General features: G+C 45.6%; 1 protein-coding gene across 6 annotated transcripts in view; it reads right to left on the bottom strand.

Annotated features, from left to right (window-relative positions):
• The window catches only part of ABCC5 (ATP binding cassette subfamily C member 5), a 99,545-nt gene that overhangs the window by 41,516 nt on the left and 35,811 nt on the right, over positions 1-22,218 (bottom strand). For 2 of the 6 annotated variants that reach the window (XM_066241784.1, XM_066241785.1), the window contains exons 6-15: positions 18,580-18,813; positions 18,246-18,419; positions 16,596-16,743; positions 13,666-13,814; positions 12,918-13,025; positions 8,721-9,077; positions 4,289-4,360; positions 2,780-2,904; positions 2,590-2,662; positions 239-442 (exon numbers count right to left, since the gene is read on the bottom strand). In XM_066241784.1, coding sequence (XP_066097881.1) covers positions 239-442; positions 2,590-2,662; positions 2,780-2,904; positions 4,289-4,360; positions 8,721-9,077; positions 12,918-13,025; positions 13,666-13,814; positions 16,596-16,743; positions 18,246-18,419; positions 18,580-18,813 — 1,644 coding nt within the window. The other 4 variants (XM_066241786.1, XM_066241787.1, XR_010726910.1 and 1 more) reach the window with 4 other exon arrangements.

The following is a 22,218-nucleotide window of genomic DNA, read 5'->3' as shown; positions in this document are numbered from 1 at the left end:
TTACATGCAGAAGCTAACCTGTTCCAGGGATCTCTGATTTAGACAGCCACCTGCTATACTGGTACAACAAGCCTTATTTGGTATAATGGGCCAGGTGACTATTTCCTGAGGAAATAAATACTGATGGTTCCAGGCACTTCTAGGAGACCACAAAGACACCTAGAAGGACCAAGCCCCCCTCCCTTGCCTCTGATTTCTCAAGCCATGTAGGCACTGGGGAAGGAAGAAAGCACCATACCTGTAACTGGTGGGTAACAAACAGAACCGTCTTGGACTTGAGGTGCTTCTGGATTGCACTGTTGAAGATGTGGTTGCCCACATGGGCATCTAAGGCACTGAGGGGGTCATCCAGGATGTAGATGTCCCGGTCACTATACAAGGCCCGGGCCAGGCTGATCCTTTGGCGCTGCCCACCACTCAGGTTGGCTCCTCGCTCGCCAATCTACAGGAGCCCAGGAAGCATAATGAAGCCGCCAGCGCAAGTCCAGCACTGGGCTTAGCGATCACCCCAGTCACCGCTTCCCTCCTCCACCCAAAGCGGCACCTTCTACTGCATTCCCCTCTGGAGAAGCGGCCACTGTGCTCCTCTAGGGCCCACACTGGAACTGGGGGAGCCAGCCCAGATGCCTCCTTCTCTCCCACAACCACCTGGTTACTAACCAGCCCCACATTTGCCCTTCCCACGTTCCCTGGAAACCCCACTCCAGTCCGTTCTTTATGGGCAGAATGCGCTTCCCAAAACACAAAGCTGACCATGTCCCACCCTTCCTTGAAACTCTTCAAGAGCCCTAGAGGACAGGATCTAAGCCGTTTTAAATTGTGCATATGTTAAGAATGCACAGGACTACTGTCATGCCTCTTCCTGTGCTAGATCTGCTCAGTCCTGGCATCCTCCTTTCTGTAACACCCCAACCCCTCTTCTTCACTAACACTCAAAGAAAAGGGACTCCTTTTCATCAGCTTATTTTGTGTCTCCTGTGTGGGTCTCATCCCCCCAGCTGTAAGCTTTCTGAAGGTGCACATTATTGACCTATTACTTTATGTTCCCAGGGCCCAGAAGTCTCTGCACATGTAGCTGGCACACAACAAGCACCTGACAAATGCTACCAAATGGATGAATAAATCAGTTGTCAAATGGTAACTGGCCCTGTAATTTTAAAACAATCTTGTCCTTAAAAAAACATTCAATTAATTCAAAGGTTTTCAAACTTGAACAGTTTCTTGCAGGGCTTGTAAAAACAGTTTGTTGGGCCCCACCTCTAGGGTTTCTGTCTCAGTAAGTCAGGAGTGGGGCATAGCAATTTGCATTTCTAACAAGTTCCCAGTGTCTGGTGAAGTTGCTGATCTGGGGGCTGACATGTGGGAGTCAGTGAACTAATTAAACCATTCACCGAATCTGGTTTGAGGGATATAACTGAAGTCAGCTGATTAAAAGTGCCAACCCCAGAGACCTCGAGGACTGGTCATAAGAGAGAGCTCGGGACTCAAAAAAACCACTTCCAAAGACACACCTCTGGAAACTGCCCTAGGGCAGAGAACCCAAGAAAGATGGATTTGTGCTACGGCCTCTTCCTTGCTAACAGAGGAGGGCTCTCTACAGACCACATCTGAGTAAGGACGTTGGCAGAATGAGGTTCAGGGGGAGAAGCTCACATGCTTGACTTAAGAGTTTTAAAAATCAAAAGAGCCTGACCTGTGGTGGCGCAGTGGATAAAGTGTTGGCCTGGAAATGCTGAGGTCACCGGTTTGAAACCCTGGGCTTGCCTAGTCAAGGCACATATGGGAGTTGATGCTTTCAGCTCCTCCCCCCCTTCTGTCTCTCCTCTGTCTCTCCCTTTCCTCTCTAAAAATGAATAAAAAAAAAAAAAAAAAAAAATCAAAAGAGTAATGCCCTGGCCGGTTGGCTCAGCGGTAGAGCGTCGGCCTAGCGTGTGGAGGACCCAGGTTCGATTCCTGGCCAGGGCACACAGGAGAAGCGCCCATTTGCTTCTCCACCCCTCCGCCGCGCTTTCCTCTCTGTCTCTCTCTTCCCCTCCCACAGCCAAGGCTCCATTGGAGCAAAAGATGGCCCGGGCGCTGGGGATGGCTCTGTGGCCTCTGCCTCAGGCGCTAGAGTGGCTCTGGTCGCAACATGGCGACGCCCAGGATGGGCAGATTATCACCCCCTGGTGGGCAGAGCGTCGCCCCATGGTGGGCGTGCCGGGTGGATCCCGGTCGGGCGCATGCGGGAGTCTGTCTGACTGTCTCTCCCCATTTCCAGCTTCAGAAAAAAAAAAATAATTAAAAAAAAAAAAAAAAAAAAAAGAGTAGCAAACATTAACTGTGAACCAACCACGGGATCTTGTTTAAAGCCCACCTGACATGAAATATTTATATGCTTAAAACAGGTGGTGTTGAGATCCCTGTCCTAAGGCACAGGTATTTCCTAACATCAAGTCTCAGTGGGAGTGAGTCTCACTGTGTAGGTTTTTCTCCCGCGCCTTTGATGCACCCCCAGCAGGTGGCTCTGGCATAGTGGTGCCACCCATCTTCCAGAATCCTCTCTGCTAAATACAAGCCCCCTCAGTTAGGAGCAGAGAAGGCTTGTACCTCAGTCAGGTCACTGTTGGGCAGAATGGCCAGGTCAGGCCTCAGGCAGCAGCTGTTCAGCACAGAGTTGTATCTGAAGGACACAAAGACACCACATCAGGGAGACGGCTGGAGCGAGCCTGCTGACTGGGCTGCCTGGCGTCTTACGTGGCCAAGACAGAAAGCATGACGGAAACCAAACACTCCTTGCCTTTCTTCATCAAATTCCTTCCCAAAAAGGATGTTGTCTCTCAGAGTGGCATTGAGGATCCAGGCCTGCTGGGCCACATAAGCGAAGGTCCCACTGGCTGCAATGCTGCCCTCTAGAAGTGTCATCTAGGGAAACAGACACCACCAATGGCATCACAATGCAAAACCATCGCCCTGAGCCACAGAGTGCCCCCACTCCACAATGAAGTTGAAAGTTTTGGCAATTTCTTTGGATGCTTTTTGGACCCCACGCCAAACCTCACCTTTGTTCCACAGAGAGCTAGAGCAGCAAAGGAAATCAAGTCTCCTTGCTTATGTGTGACGGGAGCCCAGCACAAGCCATGACCTGAATAAACCAGCACTTCACTCAGCAACCTATACAGTATTCTACATCCTTCCTGATTGCAGACTGTTTTAATTAAGGGAAGCCCAAGTGTAAGGCCCTTTCAGAATCCCCTGGGAGGGGGTTGTAAGGATTTACAGGCTCAGTTTTAGGGCAGGCCAGCTCATCTACAGATTAATCCAGGCTATTCTAGATCAGCTGCTTCTATAAAATGAAGACCAAAGGGGAAAAACTCCAGTTAGATAACAACTAGTATCATAAATATCCATATAATGACAGTGAAACCCCCTCTCCAACATGAAGGAACTGCACGAGGAGCATCTGCTTTGATTTCAGTCACAGGAATTGGTATGACTTAATTATCCATTTTATCTTCTTTCAGGGTTCCTTTTGGGACTGACAGTTGACAACGTGTCTGGGGCTAGGGATGCTATGATTTGGAAGAGAAGTTTCATTTGCCAGCCTGGGTCACACTTGCACATAAAGCTTGTCCTCTCAGACAGTGAGACACACAGGGTGCACTGGCGGCTGTCCTAGGCCTGGGTCACACTTGCACATACAAGCTTGTCCTCTCAGACAGTGAGACACACAGTGTGCACTGGCGGCTGTCCTAGGCCTGGGTCACACTTGCACATAAAGCTTGTCCTCTCAGACAGTGAGACACACAGGGTGCACTGGCGGCTGTCCTAGGCCTGGGTCACACTTGCACATACAAGCTTGTCCTCTCAGACAGTGAGACACACAGGGTGCACTGGCGGCTGTCCTAGGCCTGGGTCACACTTGCACATACAAGCTTGTCCTCTCAGACAGTGAGACACACAGGGTGCACTGGCGGCTGTCCTGAGGCCTGGGTCACACTTGCACATACAAGCTTGTCCTCTCAGACAGTGAGACACACAGGGTGCACTGGCGGCTGTCCTGAGGCCTGGGTCACACTTGCACATAAAGCTTGTCCTCTCAGACAGTGAGACACACAGGGTGCACTGGCGGCTGTCCTAGGCCCCTTCCAACACAGTGCTGCTGAGGGGAGGAGCGGCAGTGGGGAGGCTTCCTCTTGTTCCTGTCTCTCCCGACCCTCTCCAGGAACCACACTCATTGTTCCTGAGACCCCTCCTAAGAGTCCAGAGAAAGAAGCGGAAAATGTCAAGCACAGTAACAAAATATTACCTGGCCTAAAATGGCTGAGATGAGAGAGGTTTTTCCACTTCCCACACTGCCACAGATTCCAACCAGTTTACCCTGGAAAAAAACACAGAGCGAGATGGAAGGTCATCAAAGGACTACTGACAACTCATCTCCAAGGACTTCCTATTTCTTTGAGGAAAAACACATGAACTGTCCAGCAATATGGAAACTGCCTTCCTGATCACCAAGCAAGTCACTACCTCTTTTCTCCCTTGTCGGACACGTACTTCCCAGGGTTTCTGTGGAGCTACACTAAGGTAACAGGTGCGTGAGCTTTGGGAAAAATCAAATATGCCATACACAGTAAGGTATCCCACGTCATTTTTTAAAAGACCCAACCCCTGTCCTACTCTGTTGGCAATCCATGTTTTTTCATGTTTATTTTGTTGTTTTTGGAAGAGAGAATAGAACTATTTATTTATTTATTTATTTATTTATTTATTTATTTGAGACAGAGAGAGAAGGGGGGGAGGGAAGTATTCATTTGTTCTACTCAGTGGTGCATTCATTGGTTGCTTCCCATGTGGGCCCTGGCCAGGGATCAAACCTTGTCATTTCAGGATAATACTCTTAACCAACTGAGCTAACTGGCCAGGGCCCAGAACTATTTTATTATGATTTTTTTCTCCAGGACATATAAATCATTTCAATAGCCTGACCAGGTAGTGGCGCAGTGAATAGAGTGCTAGACTAGGATGTAGAGGACCCAGGTTTGAAATTTGAGGTTACCAGCTTGAGCGTGGGATTATAGCCATGACCCCATGGTCACTGGCTTGAACCCAAAGGTCTCTGGCTTGAAGCCCAAGGTCGCTGGCTTGAACCCAAGGTCACTGGCTTGAGCAAGGGGTCACTCACTCTGCTGTAGCCTCCCGGTCAAGGCACATATGAGAAAGCAATCAATGAACAATTAAGGTGCCGCAATGAATAACTGACGCTCATCTCTCTCCCTTTCTGTCTGTCTGTCCCTATCTGTCCCTCTCTCTGTCACAAAAAAACAAACAAAAACCCAAAAAATCTATGGATACTGTTGCTTCCATTTCCCTACAAAACATTTCTAAGAATCTGAGGAATATCTATCTATACCTTTAATCCCACAAAAAAGAGGAAAACCAAGCCTGTGATTAACTGAATAGACTCAGGCCAAAAAATGGGCAGAGTCACACGTCCTCATGAACAGATGATTTTAACAGGCCATTTATTTAGCAACCTTGTATTGGAGAAAGTCTCCCAGCAGAGGAAGAAGTGAAGAGCGGCAGTGTTCAAAGAGCATGGAGGCAGACAAGTCTTGATCTGAATCTCAACTCCGCTAGCATTTGCCAGTTGTTTGATCTTGGCCTTGTTACTTAAACTAATGCTGGCTCTCTCAATGGGCTTTGGGCAACTTGAGTTATCCTTATAGAACCTAGGAGTGTTTGGTACTTAATGAAAGTATGCTGGACAGTGTTTTTGAAATAGTTCCAGAGTCTGAAAGCCTAGTAGTAAGGAGGAGTCCAAATCACAGGTTCAATCTTTGCTCAGCCCAGTTAGGTTTGCATAAGGAAAACTCCGCTCTGATGACTCAATGGTGACTAAAAGAGATATCAACAATGAAGTAAGTCAAGTTCCCTTACGCTCCCTTAAGGGGGAGGGGTCAGGAGAATTATGGTCACTTTCTTCAGAGAGCTAAGGTTCAGTGAATGGGAGCTCCAAAGGGCAGAATGAGGACCAAGAAGTAGAAAGTAGGAGAGTACATTTCTGCTGACTGAGGACTAATAGAACTAATTTGCAGTGTGGTAGAGCTCCCTCAATAATCAAGATAACTGTATTCAATAAGAAGCCTGTTTAAAAAAAAAAAAAAAAGCCTGTTAAGAGTTAATTGAAGTAAAAGAAAGTGACCTGAATGCCCTCCAAACAACCATTCGCTGTTTCCAGTGGTCTCACCAAGGATCACCTCCCCTAGTGACTGTAGTTCTCGAGGGCAGGGATGTTTTCATCCTGCAGCCTAGCTCCGGATCTGGGTGACCCGCTTCTCGTCACATGCTGACTTGATATACACCACGAGAACCTCGCACTCCCTGCTCCCAGTGAGGTGGGGAAACATGTCTTACCACCATCCTTGGTCCAAGGCACTCATGTTTCTCCTGGGTTAACTGTTCTTGTTTCCCTGCACACTCTTCTGAATCCAGAAGCCAGATGCTTCTCTCACACCTAAGTCAGGTCCCCTCATTCTCCTGCTCCAAACCTTCAATGGCTTCTCTTCCCACTCAGAGTAAAGCCAATGTCATTACAGGGAATGCTGACACCTAACTTCCTCTTTCCCGTGCTCACTCTGCTCCAGTAATAGGCCTTGGGGTCTCTGGCCTTCTGTTCCTTCTGCTTGGAATGTTCTCCTCCCCTCAGTTACCCACATGACTCATTCCCTCACCTCCTTTAGGTCTAGGCTCAAATACTATGTTTCAAATGAGGCCTTTCCCTCAGGTGACCTGTTTAAATTGCAACCACAGCTGCTCCCTGCCACAGCACTCTCTACCACCTTTTCTTCATAGCCCATACCACCATCTGACATACATTACACAGCAGTCCCCTCAACCTGCCCACACTTTCAGTTGCCCGCAATTAACGATGGTCTGAAAATACTAACCTAAAAATCCCGGAGATGAACAATTCATAAGTTTTAGATAGTGTGCCGCTCTGACTAGTGTGATGAAATCTCATGTAATCCTGCTCTATCCTGCCCTGGACATGAATTATTCTTTCGCTGAGAGTATCTACTCTTTATATACTCCCTGCCCATTACTGAGTTAATAGCCATCTGCTATCAGATCAACTATTTACATATTGAAGTGCCTGTGTCAAGTCAAGGAACCCTATTTTACCTAAAGAGGGCAAGAGAGTAGTGATGCTGGCAATTGAGATATGTTAAAAAGCAGCTGAAAAGTGCTTCCTGTAAGTGAAAAAGTGCAAGTTCCTGACTTAAGAAGGGGAAAAAATCATACACTGAGGTTACTAATATCTGTGGTAAGAACAAATCTTCCATCCTTGAAATGGTTATGAGATTCAGGAATAGATTTGAACTGAAAAATATAAAAATTACTGGAGAAAGAGAGACCCACCTCATTCACATAACTTTTTTTTTTTTTTTTATTCTTTACAGAGACAGAGAGAGAGTCAGAGAGAGGGATAGACAGGGACAGACAGACAGGAACAGAGAGATGAGAAGCATCAATCATTAGTTTTTTGTTGTGATATCTTAGTTGTTCACTGATTGCTTTCTCATATGTGCCTTGACTGGGGGCTATAGCAGACCGAGTAACCCCTTGCTTGAGCCAGCGACCTTGGGTCCAAGCTGGTGAGCTTTGCTCAAACCAGATGAGCCCGCGCTCAAGCTGGCGACCTCGGAGTCTCGAACCTGGGTCCTCTGCATCCCAGTCCGACGTTCTATCCACTGCGCCACCACCTGGTCAGGCTCATTCACATAACTTTTATGACAGTATAGTTTCATAAGTGCTCTATTTAATTAGTTATTATTAATCTCTTCCTGCGTCTAATTTGTGAATTAAACTTGATCATAAGTATGTGTGTACAGGGAAAAACACTAGGGGCCAGCACTCTCCATAGTGTTGGGGATTCACACAGGGGTCCTGGAACATACCCCCACTTGCTTATTTTCTGTCCTTGCCCATGAGAACACAAGCTCCAAAACAGCAGGGGTTTTTGTCTGGTTTTTCTCTGCTATATACCAGCCCTACAATAGTGCCTGGCATAGAGTGGGTACTCAAACAAATGGCTATTAAATGAATTAATATACTACTACACATGGACCCCTCTGGACGATGTAGCCCACAACATGGTGCTGATTCCCAGCCATATTCTATACCTTAAAAGTCTTGAACCAGGAGTCTCTGTTCCAGCCGCTCTCTAAAGGAGGGCCTCTAAGAGACTCTAGTCCTATGCCACCTGGACTATAATACCATGTACCATAATGCTCCTTTATTTGCATTAAAAAATAAACAATTACAACAGGACTGTCAATAATAGCAACACTGAGAATACCTATCATGTTCCAGGTTCTGTGTCATGCATAGCCTACTAGTAGTGAGATCCTTACACAGAATTATAATAACCACAATTAATTTTTAGAGCTCACATACAACTATAATAACCAGAAATCTACTTGGGGCAAAATCTTGGAAAATCCACTTGAATGCTTCGTTTCCTCGCTTATAACAATGAGTACCTCATGAGACCAGTTGTTATTCATTTCTATTGTTAAATGCCTAGCTATTTCTTTTAGAGGTGGGGCTGGCCAGAATTGCTCATTACTCAAAATCACCCCAGGCACAGAAGTGCTTTGCTAAAGGCAATGGCAGCCGCCTGCTCTCGCTGGGACAGAAACCAGGTAGACAGAGAGGGCGTGGGGAGGTGGAGCAGTTACCTCTTCGACTTCCAGGTCGATGTTGTACAGGGTCCTCTGCAGGCGGAGGTTGCCCAGGTGGATGTGCTTGCCCTCCTCTTCCTCAGGGCTGGGCCGCTCGTCGCTGTCCAGGAGGAGGTGGCCCCTCTGCTCTGCCAGCACCTCCTGGTGCTCCGTGTGCTGCAGCTGCCTCCCCTTCTCCTTCTTGCCCCTGGCCGCCCGCTTGTCTTTTTTCGCTTTGGGGGTCAACTTGGGTGAGTTCTGGATACTGGGGTGGGAGGAGTCCCATGCCAAGGTGGCATTTTTCACCTCTATCTTGATGTGAGGACTGGCTGGTTTGTTCTTTATCATGTGAACCTCTTCCATCAGAAACAAGCTCTGATAGGAGTTGTGAGAGAGGTGCAAAGATGAGACACTGGATCAAGACCAGGGAGACAAGCCTAGGGCGAACACTCACGCAGCAAAACACATCAGGCTATACAGTGGAAGGAAGCTGAAGGGCAAAAGGTAGCTCATTAGTGCAGCCCAGCCTCAGGCCCAGCGGGAGGTCACAGGGGTGTGGGGACACCCACAGGAAGAACAAGGCCCTTGTATATGGCCCAACACTTGATACTACCAATTACATGCCTAACTAGTTTTTCATTTTCTACCAGTCTCATGTGAACAAAGGACATTTAACAAGCGTATGCAGGCCCTTGACCTCACCCAGGAATCGCTGAGAAGCAGTGGGAAAATACACACAGAAAAACCAAAGGACACACTGCTCTCTGACACAGACCCTTGTCACTGTTTCCCTTCAAGGCCACTCCTGCAGAACCTCAAAGCTTATGTACTTCCTTCACCCCCAACACGGCGCCTGTCGGGGGAGTGGCGGAGCTGAGGCTGTGACCAGGTCTAGCTTGCTTGGGCTAGAAAGGAGCGCCCGAGTCAGCTGTACTGACGGTAGAGTTCACCTGTTGCCAAAAAGTTCTCCTGTCCTCAAAATTCTGCCTTACAACTTGTGGAAACTTGAACCACCAAGGGAACTGACTCACGTGGAAGTGAAGGGTGTCTCCCTCAGAAACATCCTTGGGAAGAGAACAAAACGCTTTGCTCCCACTCCTTCTCAGGGTCCCACTTAGTTGTAAGGGGAAGAGAACTGGAACGCTTGAAAAGCTAAGTGTTTCTGAAATCAGGTCTGAAACACTGACCAAAATAAATCTCACCCCACGACTTGGATGACTTTGAAACCACTTCTGACAACTGTCTTAAACCAGTGGTCTTATCTGCAGGATGGTTTCGCAGTTGGAGTCCCAATATAATTAATTTTTTGGGGGGAGTGAGAGCAGGGGAAATAGACAGATTCCTGTATGCGCCCCAACTGGGATCCACCTGGCAACTCTATCTTGGGCCAGTGCTTGAGTACCGAGCTATTTTTAGCATCTGAGGCTGATGCACTCCTAAAAAATCTTTTTTAAATAAAAAATGTAAAACATTAGAAATTCTTTAGAGAAAAGATGACTTTTAAAGTCAGAACTCTCTACTTAGTTACTGAGATCCCCCAACTATTTTAGTGTGTGCAGGTGCTATGAAATGTATTATGATCCCTTTCCCACAAGCAAGTTCTTTCTGCTGGATCCTAAACTTCGTGTGTGTGTGTGTGTGTGTGTGTGTGTGAGAGAGAGAGAGAGAGAGAGAGAGAGAGAGAGAGACAGCAACAGAGAGAGAGAGAGAGAGAGAGAGACAGAGATAGGGATAGACAGGAAGGGAGAGAGATGAGAAGCATCAGTTCTTCGTTGTGGTACCTTAGTTGTTCACTGATTGCTTTCTCATAGGTGCCTTGACGGGGGCGGGGGGGGGGGGGTAACAGCCCTTGAGCTCAAGCTGGTGAGACTTACTCAAACCAGATGAGCCCACACTCAAGCTGGCAACCTTGGGGTTTTGAACCTGGGTCCTCAGCATCCTAGTCCAACACTCTATCCACTGTGTTACCGCCTGGTCAGGCTGGATCCTGAACTTCTAAGCTTGCTCTCTTCCTCTTTTAAATCACCACACCCTCATATTTACTCCTAATCCCCAATCTTCCCAGAAGTGTCATGGTTCTAAATCTCCTAAGCAAAACAAAAGAATAAATCTCCTATCTTGACACTTAGGCAACCTAGTGTTTAGTTTCTGAAAACAGCTGTTGGTTTCCCTTCTTCAGAGCCTTCTTAAAAGACTGAGCTAAGAATAACATGCCAAATATTGTGACCACTTTCACATAGTAAAACCATATGCTACAGAATTCCCATCATTTCTCTCCCCTAAAGCGTTTCTGAAGTCCTTTTAAACCTCAGTGGATTATTTTAAAATGTGCCCATGCCTCCAGTTTGCACCATTTCTTCCCCACATCTCCTCCTGCAGGCTCCCTGAAGCCCCACAATGCTCTCGGGAGGGTTCCAGCTTCAGGCCACTCTGCCATGACATGCTGAGTCTCAACACTTGAATTTACATCTACCTGGGTTTGTACCTGCCAGGACAACAGAATCTTAGAGGTACAGAAACCACACACCTCAACTTTACTACAGGACACTGACTATCACACAACTCTCATTCCCTGGAAGAATCAATCAGGAGGTATCTGTTAAGCAGAAGAGGAGATAACTTGTAAGACTGCCAGGTAACATACAGGATGCCCAGCTAAATTTTGATTCCAGATAAACAGTGAATAATTTTTCAGTGTTTGTCCCATGCAATTATTAAATGAGTGTCCTGTGTTTTTATTTGCTAAAGCTGGCAACCCTATACTGATGACTATTTTGTCAGGAAAGTTATAAGGTGGCTTCTCACTGCCTTTCTACAGGATATCACCTTCCTAGGAAGAGGAGGAGGAGGATGGGGAGGAGGAGACTGCCAAGAGGAATAAGATAAGAAATTGACTAAGGTCTCATGGGCCGTATAATAGAGCTGAGGCTGATTTTGCTTCCACTATTAACTCTGAAGCTTCCTGGATAGAGGAAGGAGCTATGGTTAAAAAAGCTACCTGCTAACACAGTCCTTGCTAGTAAGTAAAGAGAAGAGAGCTCTTGAGAAACAAGAGAACAAATCTATACCACAAATTCCTATTTCTTCAACCAGAATGCACCAAATCCATTCACTAACAAGGAGAGGAGGACAAATGTACAGTCAAATCATTTGTTTTCTTCCATGACTGGATATTGTGAGTTCAGCAAAATAAAGCTCTGGTTACAATTAGACCATGTCTTTTTCCATGGCTCTGGCTCTTAGCCTTCTGCAGCCAGGCTGGGTGTGGGAGGGCAGGGGCTAGGGGAGCATTCTCAAATACGCTCACCTAGTTAACCAGAAGTGAGTAGCATATAAATAAATCTTGGGAAGCTATTCTTCATTCTTAATAGGTAAACCCAATTTGTTTTCTCCTGAACCTCTAAGGTGATGATAGTAACCTTTCAAAAACCTGAGCCTCAAGCCTTTGGGCCACCAGCATCGCTTGTTCTGCTTCAGGAGCACAGAAGCTACCTTCACAGTGGCTTTGCAAGGAGTCCCACCCACACAGGTGTGTTCCTTTTCTTTTTCTTTTTTAAGTATTAACCATTTCCAAATATCTATCTCTTTGCACCCTCCTACCAAGTATCTGTATTATTCTGGAGGCACAGAGAACACAGTCAAGGCATGATCAACAAACCACCGAAGAAAACAACCTGATACTTAACTGCATTTCTCAACATGACCTATTTTTATGACTATCCCATGTCACTGGAGTCCCTGTATCATGAGTGGCAACCACAGGCCGGGCAAAGGCAAGTAGCAAAAAGGGCTTAGCATACTGACCAGTCAAAATGAGGATAGCATTTTGGTAGAGGTAGACGGACGGTAGATGAAGGTGAGAAAAAGCTGGCAGTCACCTGACAGTTCTGATTCTCTAAGTTTGAATCCTTTAAAGGCCCAGTAAGTTACAACATAGATCTATGTTAGATCCAGGCAGTAGGGACCAGCTCTGAAGAGAAACACTAAAATCTGGGAGCCACTTACAAATGTAAAAATGTAGTTATTTGAAAAGGTAGCTGGTAGACAGACCCCTTAAGTCTGTCTCCTCCAATGTCTCCTGTCTTACCAAATTGCCAGAAGGATAAAGGGGAACAAAAGCCAAGTGCAGCCAGCCCGTGTGGCCCAGTGCAATAACGCAGCAGCAGTTTTGCCAGGGATGGCTCCTGACGTGGAGGAAGAGAGGGAGTCACTCACCTTAAACCTGTCGACTGCAACCGATGCCTCTGAGAGGGATTTGACTGAGAACGGAGTTACTTTCAAAGCAAAAGTCATGGAATTAAAGACAGTTACCACCGTGAAAGCCTGAAGGGAGGAAAAGAGAAGAAACGAAGTCTAACTAGGCTATGCTATGAAAATCACAAGACATCATCAATTTCACGTTTATAGAGAAGGCTACCAGTTGACTGTCAAATGTTGGTAGGAGTCAGACACCTTTTTTTAAGGTAGAGTTTTTATGAGACCTTCAATTAAAATTTTCAGTAAAACTGCACCACAGGATGATCTATATTTTCAGAATTAAACCCAAATGTTAAGTTGACTAAAAACCACCTGTACATTATTTATATATTAGGACCGAATCTTCACTCTTCCACTCCTCGGTTTACTCACACATATTAAAAAGTAATCTGGCCTGACTGGTGGTGGTGCAATGGATAGACCATCAACCTGGGACGCTGAGGTCCCAGGGTCGAAATGTCAAGGTCTCTGGCTTGAGCAAGGGGTCACTGGCTCAGCTTGAGCCCCTTGGTCAGGGCACGTATGAGATGCAATCAATGAACAGCTCAAGTGCCGCAACTACGAGTTGATGCTTCTCATCTCTCTCCCTTCTGATTGGCGGAACTTCCAAATCCAGAAACAGAGGACCAGAGCACCTCTGTATGTGGTTATTTCTACATTTTCCCAGGCCCCGAGGGCTCATCCCAGGCCCTGAGGGCTCACTAACCTGTGCTGCTGTGAGATCAAAGCCAAGGACCATGTGAACAGAGAATGTCACCACACTGGCGATCACCATCACGATGGGAGCCACACCTACGGTGATGCTCTGAAAGTACCCGGCTTTTTCCAATATCCGCCGTTCCTCTTCTCGGATTTCTAAAAACAAAATGGAAGCCAATTTCTAAAACGCAAGCCAAAAGAAACCTGTAATATTGCTCCTCTGCACCAAATAAGACTCGAGGCCCTGGCCGGTTGGCTCAGCGGTAGAGCGTCGGCCTAGCGTGCGGAGGACCCGGGTTCGATTCCAGGCCAGGGCACACAGGAGAAGCGCCCATTTGCTTCTCCACCCCTCCGCCGCGCTTTCCCTCTCTGTCTCTCTCTTCCCCTCCCGCAGCCAAGGCTCCATTGGAGCAAAGATGGCCCGGGTGCTGGGGATGGCTCTGTGGCCTCTGCCCCAGGTGCTAGAGTGGCTCTGGTCGCAACATGGCGACGCCCAGGATGGGCAGAGCATCGCCCCCTGGTGGGCAGAGCATCGCCCCTGGTGGGCGTGCCGGGTGGATCCCGGTCGGGCGCATGCGGGAGTCTGTCTGACTGTCTCTCCCTGTTTCCAGCTTCAGAAAAATGAAGAAAAAAAAAAAAAAAAGACTCGATAGGTATTCATCCACACACAGGTTTTAAAACGTCCCTCTAGCCTGACTAGGCAGTGGCACAATGAATAGAGTGTCAACCTGGGATGTTGAGGTCCCAGGTTTGAAACCCTGAGGTCTCTAACTTGAGCATGGGCTCATCTGGCTTGAGCACAGGCTCACCAGCTTGAGTGTGGGGTCACTGGCTCAGCTTGAGCTCCTCCCACCCCCGTCAAGGTATGTATGAGATGCAATCAATGAATAGCTAAAAGTGACACAACTACAAGGTGATTTTTCTCATCTTTCTCCCTTTCTTCCTTCCTGTCCGTCTGTCTCTCTCACTAAAAAAAAAAAAAAAAAAAAGTCCCTCTGACACCTGTGATGCAAAGTCTAGGTCTCGAGGACTATCAATTTCTATCGTGAAAGCTGGCACACAAGCCTAAGGTTTGAAATGGATCAAATCACAGGAATGAATCTAACAGCTAACAGCACTACATATCTCTGTACAATGATTATCTTCTGCCTTAGTCTGAAGCTCCCTGCACTTTTCTTCTGTTTAGAAGAATCGAACATATTAATTGTATCAGCAATTGGCAGTTTTGTTTGTTGGCCTGGCAGTTATTTCTTGCCTAGGTATTACAGGAAAGACTGTGCAACAGTAACAGAGAATTTAAAAAACTAAGATGAACTAGAATGCCTGCTTTAAGTCAGCACTGGGATAGAGACTTCCACACAAAAAGGAAGGAGGGTGAGCAGAAGATACGTGAACTACAACTTTTGTAGGCAGAAAGGTTTTCCTAAGTATTTGTAAAACTGACCCCCTTATTCATAAAGCAATGCTAGAATAATGAGACCATGACATAGGAAGTATGATAATAAAGTGGTGAGGTATTTTCATGCACTTTTAAATTTAAAAGAAATTCTTGAGAGGCTATGCACTGATCTGAAAGGTATTACCGCTGCCCAAGACAGCAAAAACTGCCATCAGCTAGCTCATTAGTCATATTTAAAAAAAGATCCAACTCATTGCTTTAACATTTATCATATACCTTGTCCAAATCTATAATGAGCAAGAATGCTCTTTCAAACTAACACCCACAGGTAAAGACACCAACACCTGGGGCAGACGGATCAGTGGAATCTCAGGAAGATTATAAAACTAAAGAAGCTGAGTGCCAGAAGGGCCCATCGGCAGTCACCCTGCTAACAACACGTTTGGCAGATGTCCATTTGTTCCATTTCATCAGCAACAAACTCACCACTTAATGAAGAAGCCTAATCCACTGATGGACACTTCTGAGTGATCCTTCTCTGGATGACTGCTCACATATAAAGTTTATGAACAGGACACAATGTTTTTGAAGATTTAATCGACAAACCAAGTAATGAAAATGAAACAGCCTCCTTGATCTGAACACTGCTGTTCTATCCAATCTAAAATTGTACTTAACTTTTTAGCTGTACTACATTTAGGTTAGCTCACTTATGAGGTACTGGCCAATTAGAATATCTGTTATATTTCAATTAAGTTCATATGTCACTATATCTTTTTTAAACTCTGAAGTATCCTTACTTATATCCCTCTTAAATGTCACCTTTTTTAAAGGTCCATCATTCCAACTTTTGTTGAGGTTTTTTTTTAATACCCAGTGTATACTAATTATTTCTCCAAGCTTTTGTGGCATTAACGTATGACATGTTTATGTCCGCAATGAATTTTGGGATCATGGCAGGGCCAGGCACTGAGAACCTTGTGACTCAACATAAATTAATTGCTTGAAAAAAATAAAACAAATGGCCAGAAAACTCTATGAGTGAGTAACAGAGCTAAGTCTAGAGTCCAGCTGACTCAACCCTTGTCCAGTGCCTCTCCCAGCACCTCTTGCCCGAGGACTTCACACCTAACTACTTCTGGGGCATACACACCCACAGAACTCAGGGGGCAGAGGTGGAGCTCTCAGCAGCTCCCTGATATTGCTTTTTGTGATGTCATCATGGCCAGACCAGAAAACTATGGGCGGGATGAGAATATAGAGAGGAACATTTGAAACTAAGTGAATTACTCATAACTAGTTGAATTATCTTGGGGGGGGGGGAATCACAAGTTTTCTCAGGTCTCAATGTCCTCACCTGTGAGATGAGGTCATGGGTACAAATCACTAAGACCCCTGTCAATGTAAAGTTCATAAGATATTATAAGAACATGTTATTATTATCCTACGACTATAGGATTCCTAGTAGCTAATGTGCTCAGGAAGCAGAGAAGCCTAAGTCCTCCGACCACATGCATATATGAAGTCTAGGAACTCACTTTGCACACTTTGAGAAAATGCTTTGACCCAGGCATACATTTTAATAAATTTAATGTAGGTGAGGACTTCATTCATTTTCTGGACACGGTCATCTGTGGTGGCTACACATTTTCTCCTGAAGTAGGCAGTGATCCGTGATACAAACATCTGAAAGAAAGATGTTATACCAAATCAGAGCTTATCAAACTTAAGAACTGTCTAGTCTTCCTGGGAAATAAAATGAATGTCATATAGCTGTACTTTTATTTTTTAATTTTGAGGTCAAGTTTATTAAAGTTGGGGACAGTGAAACAAGGAAGGGTTTGGGATAAAAGGAACAACAGGAGAGACTCTAGGGGGGATGCCTGGACTCCTGGAGAAGCCAGAGAAAAGGGGGCCTTGGACACAGGTTCAAGGCCTTGGACACAGGTTCAAGCCAGCAAGGGCTGCCGCTGCCCAGGGCTCTCCTGGCTGCAAGTCTTGTGGGGACCCTCAGAGTTTAGGAGATGCGGGCCTGAGAGGGAAGAAGGGGGGGGGGGAGTAAAAGGCACAGTCATGCTCCCAGGAGGGAGAGTCTAAGCTGTACTATTTTTTTAATTCAATTTTAGAGAGGAGAGAGAGAGTGAGAGTGAAAGTGAGAGAGAGAGAGAGAGAGAGAGAGAGAGAGAGAGAGAGAGAGAGGAGGAGCGGGAAGCATCAACTCTCATATGTGCCTTGACCAGACAAGTGCAGGGTTTTGAACTGGCAACCTCAGTGTTTCAGGTTGACACTTTATCCACTGTGCCACCACAGGTCAGGCAGCTGTACTATTTTTAATAAAAGTAGTCTATTAAACTATAACCAAATATTATTTAATTCTTAAATACTAAGACAAGTACTGTATTTCCCCATGTATGATGCACACTTTTCTGAAAAATTTGGGGTCTAAAAACTGGGTGCATCTTATACAGTAGTTGTGGCGTTTCAAATGCTATAAATGGAACTGAGGACGAGGCAATATATATATGAAGACAGTGATTCAGCATCAGACACAGATGAGGACAAGCTAATGGATGGGAGTTTTGACAGTGATGAGGAATTGTATCAATTTTATGATGAATAAAACTTGAGTTCAATAACTTTATGTAATACATTTTTTTTCAAATTTCAGGCCCCAAAATTAAGGTGTGTCTTATACATGGGATCATCGTATACATGGGGAAATACAGTATTTGTTCTCATAGTAATCACAGATACTGAGTGCTACCAAAGGGGAGCAGGAGGCCCTAGTAGTTAGTACCAAGTTGAGAAGGAGTGATTCAAACACAACTGTGTCCTCTGGGGGCAGGGTTCACCCACCTGTCTTCTTCACTCAAATTCTCTCTGTTTAAAATCTCATTAGAAGCCACTGCCTCTATTCAAGTGACACTTTATTTCCTCTCAAGTCCAAATTCTGCCTATAATGACTGAATACGTCTAGTTCCTTCTAGATTTTTCTAACCTAGGACTTGCTTTGAGGAAGTTTCCATTAAGAGATCAATAAGAGATGTGATATCACATAAGTGATGTGATATCACATAAGAGATATCAATAAGAGATGTGATACTTCGGTGGTGCCTACTATATATAACCCAAAGGAAGTAACTTATCTAAAGAGAAGCTACCCAAGTCCAGCAAAGAGGCTTACTCACCATTGCTGGAAAAAAGAGGATAAAAACAGCTGATCCCAGGAAGCCTGTTGGTCCCAGAATAATTACATTATAAATCATGCCCAAGATGGCAACAATGGGTCCTCCAGCCAACAAGCTGCCAACGGCGGCAGCCTCAAACATCCTCTGCCCGTCGTTGGAGCACAGGTTGACGAGCTAGGAGACACAGAGAGCAGTGACAGGACCCTGCAAGGACGCGGGCCACTTGTCTCAGGAGGAGGATAAAGGACAAAGCAGGGGCTTGAAGAGGAGAAAGAGCTCAAGCTGAGAGATTTCTCTCTGCTCTGAAGCAAAAACTCAAAAACCCCTTACTCACCTCACCCACGGACTTCTCCTTAATGCTCTTTAACTTAAGTATCTTCTTGAACGCCATAGTGAGGATGGCCCCCCGCAAGCGGACGCCAGTTCGGTAATTCAATGCCCAAGTCAGCGCAAGTGACCAAGAGCGCACGATTTCTGTCAGGAGGAGGCCCAGGACTAACAGCAAGCTGTACTTGAGGTTAGAATCTGTGCCCTGGGAGTACTCCAAGAGCTGTTTCACCATGAAGGCCTACAGGGAGAAACACAGGCCGCTGTCAGCACCTCCACAGCACCCACACACCGCCACAGTTTATGTTAAGTTAGAAAGAGGAGGCGGCTCCACTGTCAGTGAGGAATGTACAGGCAGGGATAAACCTCCCTGGAGGGCCAAATGGTACCGACCAACTGCCTGCAGCAATTGACTCAGCTCATCTCGCAGGAGGTAGTTCTAATATGAAACGTCCGTCCTCCAGGACACCATCACAACTGTTACTCTTTCTAATGTAACATAAACCTGTCCATGAGCTGAAATTCATTCTAAACACAGGAGCATTAAAAAGTATGTATTTGACCTTATTCCAGCATCTCCACACATGGATACATTTCTTTAAATGAAATTAAGACCTTTTTGGGATCGTTTCAAACGTGCTTAGTTGATAAAAAGGAACAGTGTGTACCTACAGTTGGACTGGGGAGAGTGAGAAGTGCATTTGCAAAATATTCCTGAAAATAAACATCAGCAGTTTAATAGCACAGAAGGAAGCAAACAAAGCAGACTTTCACAGATCCAGAGACCCTCCCACGGGCCCACCCCACTCCCCACTCCCTCCCAAAAACAAAAACATGTTACCTCAGGTAGCATATGTCTAAGACCACCTGCAGTGAGGAAGGCAGCCAGCCCCCAAGAACCACCGAGGGCCACCTCCAGCTCTGAGGTCCTGCAACGCCGGAGCACACACTCACACAAGGCACATTCAGCAACAGGATTAAATACCAGGAAATGGGAGGCAATGTACTTTTATTGAAAATGAAAAAAAAAAAGTACCATCTTCAAAGAGCATCTCACAGACACTGTACAACAGGAGAAGCATTGCAGTAACATACATGGCACATACAGAGTCGAGTTATACAAGGCTAGCCGTCTAACAGGTCATCTGGCCTCCGACCGCTGCTTTAGCTACACACAGTGGAGATACAGAACAGAACCAGTATCTGTTTCCAGAGTCCGGAGTTGTACATCAAGCTGACAGCACTTAATCGGCTAGGGCTCCTGATGCTGCAGTGAGTCTGCAGTGAAGTAGATTCTCCAGGAATAAAGACCTTGCTGCTAAGGAAAGAGAATTAAAAAAACAAAACAAAACCAAAAACTCCCCAAAGTGGTAACTCTACTTAAAATCACTGACACTGGCTCACAGGGCTGGGAGAAATGGCTTCCGCTCAGGACAGAATACAAAAATCCAGGCCTCAAGAAAAAACGGGTAGCATCCTTCAGAGTCTTTTCAAGTCCTTGCAGCTAAAATTGGTCTCGCCAAAAATGAAACAAAACAAACCACAACAAAGGAAAGCCAAACCAATCCCCACCCAGAAGGAAGAAAAAAAACTTAAGACACCCATCTACCCATCTACCCCGGAACCTTCTAGCAAAAGGTACTGCAGCTGGAAGCCGGCTCTGAATGATAGACAAAAAAATGGAGGCCAGACATTATTGTCCTGAGGCAGCTAATGCTGAATTCCAGAACCCAGACTCTTTCTGGGTTAATTGGTATTTCCCATCTCTCCTGAAAGGAAATTAATTCCAGATGTCCACTAGATCCTAAGAGATCCCCACCAATCAGATTTATGTCAAGTCTCAGTAAAAATAACCTGATCAAATAAATAGATTTCAGATTCCAAGAACTATTGTATTCCACCTTTCCCTTCCCTCAGATTTTTAGGTTTATATCCATTGTTTGGGTCACCACTGTATACAGCTGGTTTGTTGGTTTACTAGCAAGAAGATTGGCTTCTTTTCCAGTATGCAATCCAAAATGTGGAACTGAGTCACTGAGTGGCAGGGTCAAAACCCCATTTTCCTCACGTGAAGCAACTCAGTAAGATGGCGGTGCAGTAAGGCATTTTCTCACACACCTCGGCACTGATGGAACCGTCTCCAAAGGAAGGCGTGAAAGGACAGCAGGTTGTAGTTTGGGGTTCTTTCTTTCCCACACCTTTAGAGTGCCATTTTTCAGCACCGGTAATAGCATTAGGACCTCCCACAGGGGAGGAGCCAGGGGAGGGTAAAAGACATAATGAATGCTTACACTACGCAAAACTTTCAAAGGAGGGGGGGAAAAAGAGGAAACAGCAGATTAAAAAATTTCCAATACATAGGGTTTTAAAAAAAACAATTACATTTCAAACCATTTTGTATGGAATAAAGGAAAGAAGGTTTTCATGGCAAACCCAACCAAAATTTAGTTTTAAAGTTACAAATTTATCATGTAAATTTAAACAAACTGGGAGAAAACTTGAGACTGTCAGCATAGCTGCCTGGCTGTGGAAAACATTCCCAGTGAATAAACATTACCTTACCTGAACTCTTGGCGAGAGATTCTGCCCAGCTTGACTCTCTCATTCTGACCGCAGAATACAGCCACTCCTGAAAATTCTAAAGAACAGCTTCTGTCACTGGTTCCACTACAGAGAGACTCCCCCCAAATCCAGATTCTGACAGCACCAAGCAAGCTGCAGCTGGAGAGAGGTTGGAAGGGTGGAAAACTTACCTCTCTAGAGGCTTTTCACTGTCCTTTCCCCAAAAGGCCCTTGAGCTGAGTTAGCATTCACCAAGAGATAGCGCTGCAGGAGGGAGCCTTCTCTTGCAGATCTACCGGGCAATGCTAATGCTTTACACACACATCATAGGTCAGGCCTGGTCTTTTAAAACTGTTTTAATCCAAGAAGGCCACAAATCATATCTCTGTAAATGTAGCAATCTGGTCCCTCATCTTATGTCAGGATCACACCCTCACAAGTCCTGGTATTCCATTAACATTATAGTGACCCTTGGACACCCTGCACGGAGTGCTGGTTCACTGGCACCACTGAATCCTTGGATCAATCTTGATCATAACTGTCCAGCCCTGGCTGGCCAGCGGTTTAAAAACAAAACACAATAAGTTGATTGTGTTTCATCTGTTCTGCACATGGCCACCAAGGTTCAGCGAGGCCTGATGGGAGATAAGAAATATGCCGTATTTGGGGAGTATGTTCTTACATAGATTTCTGTAAGAACAGACTAAGCCAGTTTGAAAGTTGTGCCACATTAGCAAATGTGCAAAAATCAAAAAGAGATGCCCCTCTACAGGATTTAAGTGCATAGACGGGAGGGATGAGCAAATCTTGCACTACTCTCAAAATCAGCCTGATGCCTCAATTTCCAACGAAAAGAAATGTATTAGAATTGGAGCTCCAAAAAAAGAAGTCTGCATTATTTACAACTTTAAATCTTTTTATCGGTTAGAGAGACTGTGGACAGGACCATTGCTCTCTCAGCTGTTCTAGGACGAATCATGGACTAATGCGGGCCTGGGTGCTCTTCCCCACGGGTAGAGAAGGAAGAGCATTCTGCTGATTTCCTGTCAAAGGAAGACTCTCTCAACTTTCCTTGGCATCTAGC

This window comes from Saccopteryx bilineata, chromosome 8 (assembly GCF_036850765.1).
Source record: "Saccopteryx bilineata isolate mSacBil1 chromosome 8, mSacBil1_pri_phased_curated, whole genome shotgun sequence".
NCBI lineage: Eukaryota > Metazoa > Chordata > Mammalia > Chiroptera > Emballonuridae > Saccopteryx > Saccopteryx bilineata.
This window is presented reverse-complemented; position numbering and strand designations above follow the sequence as displayed.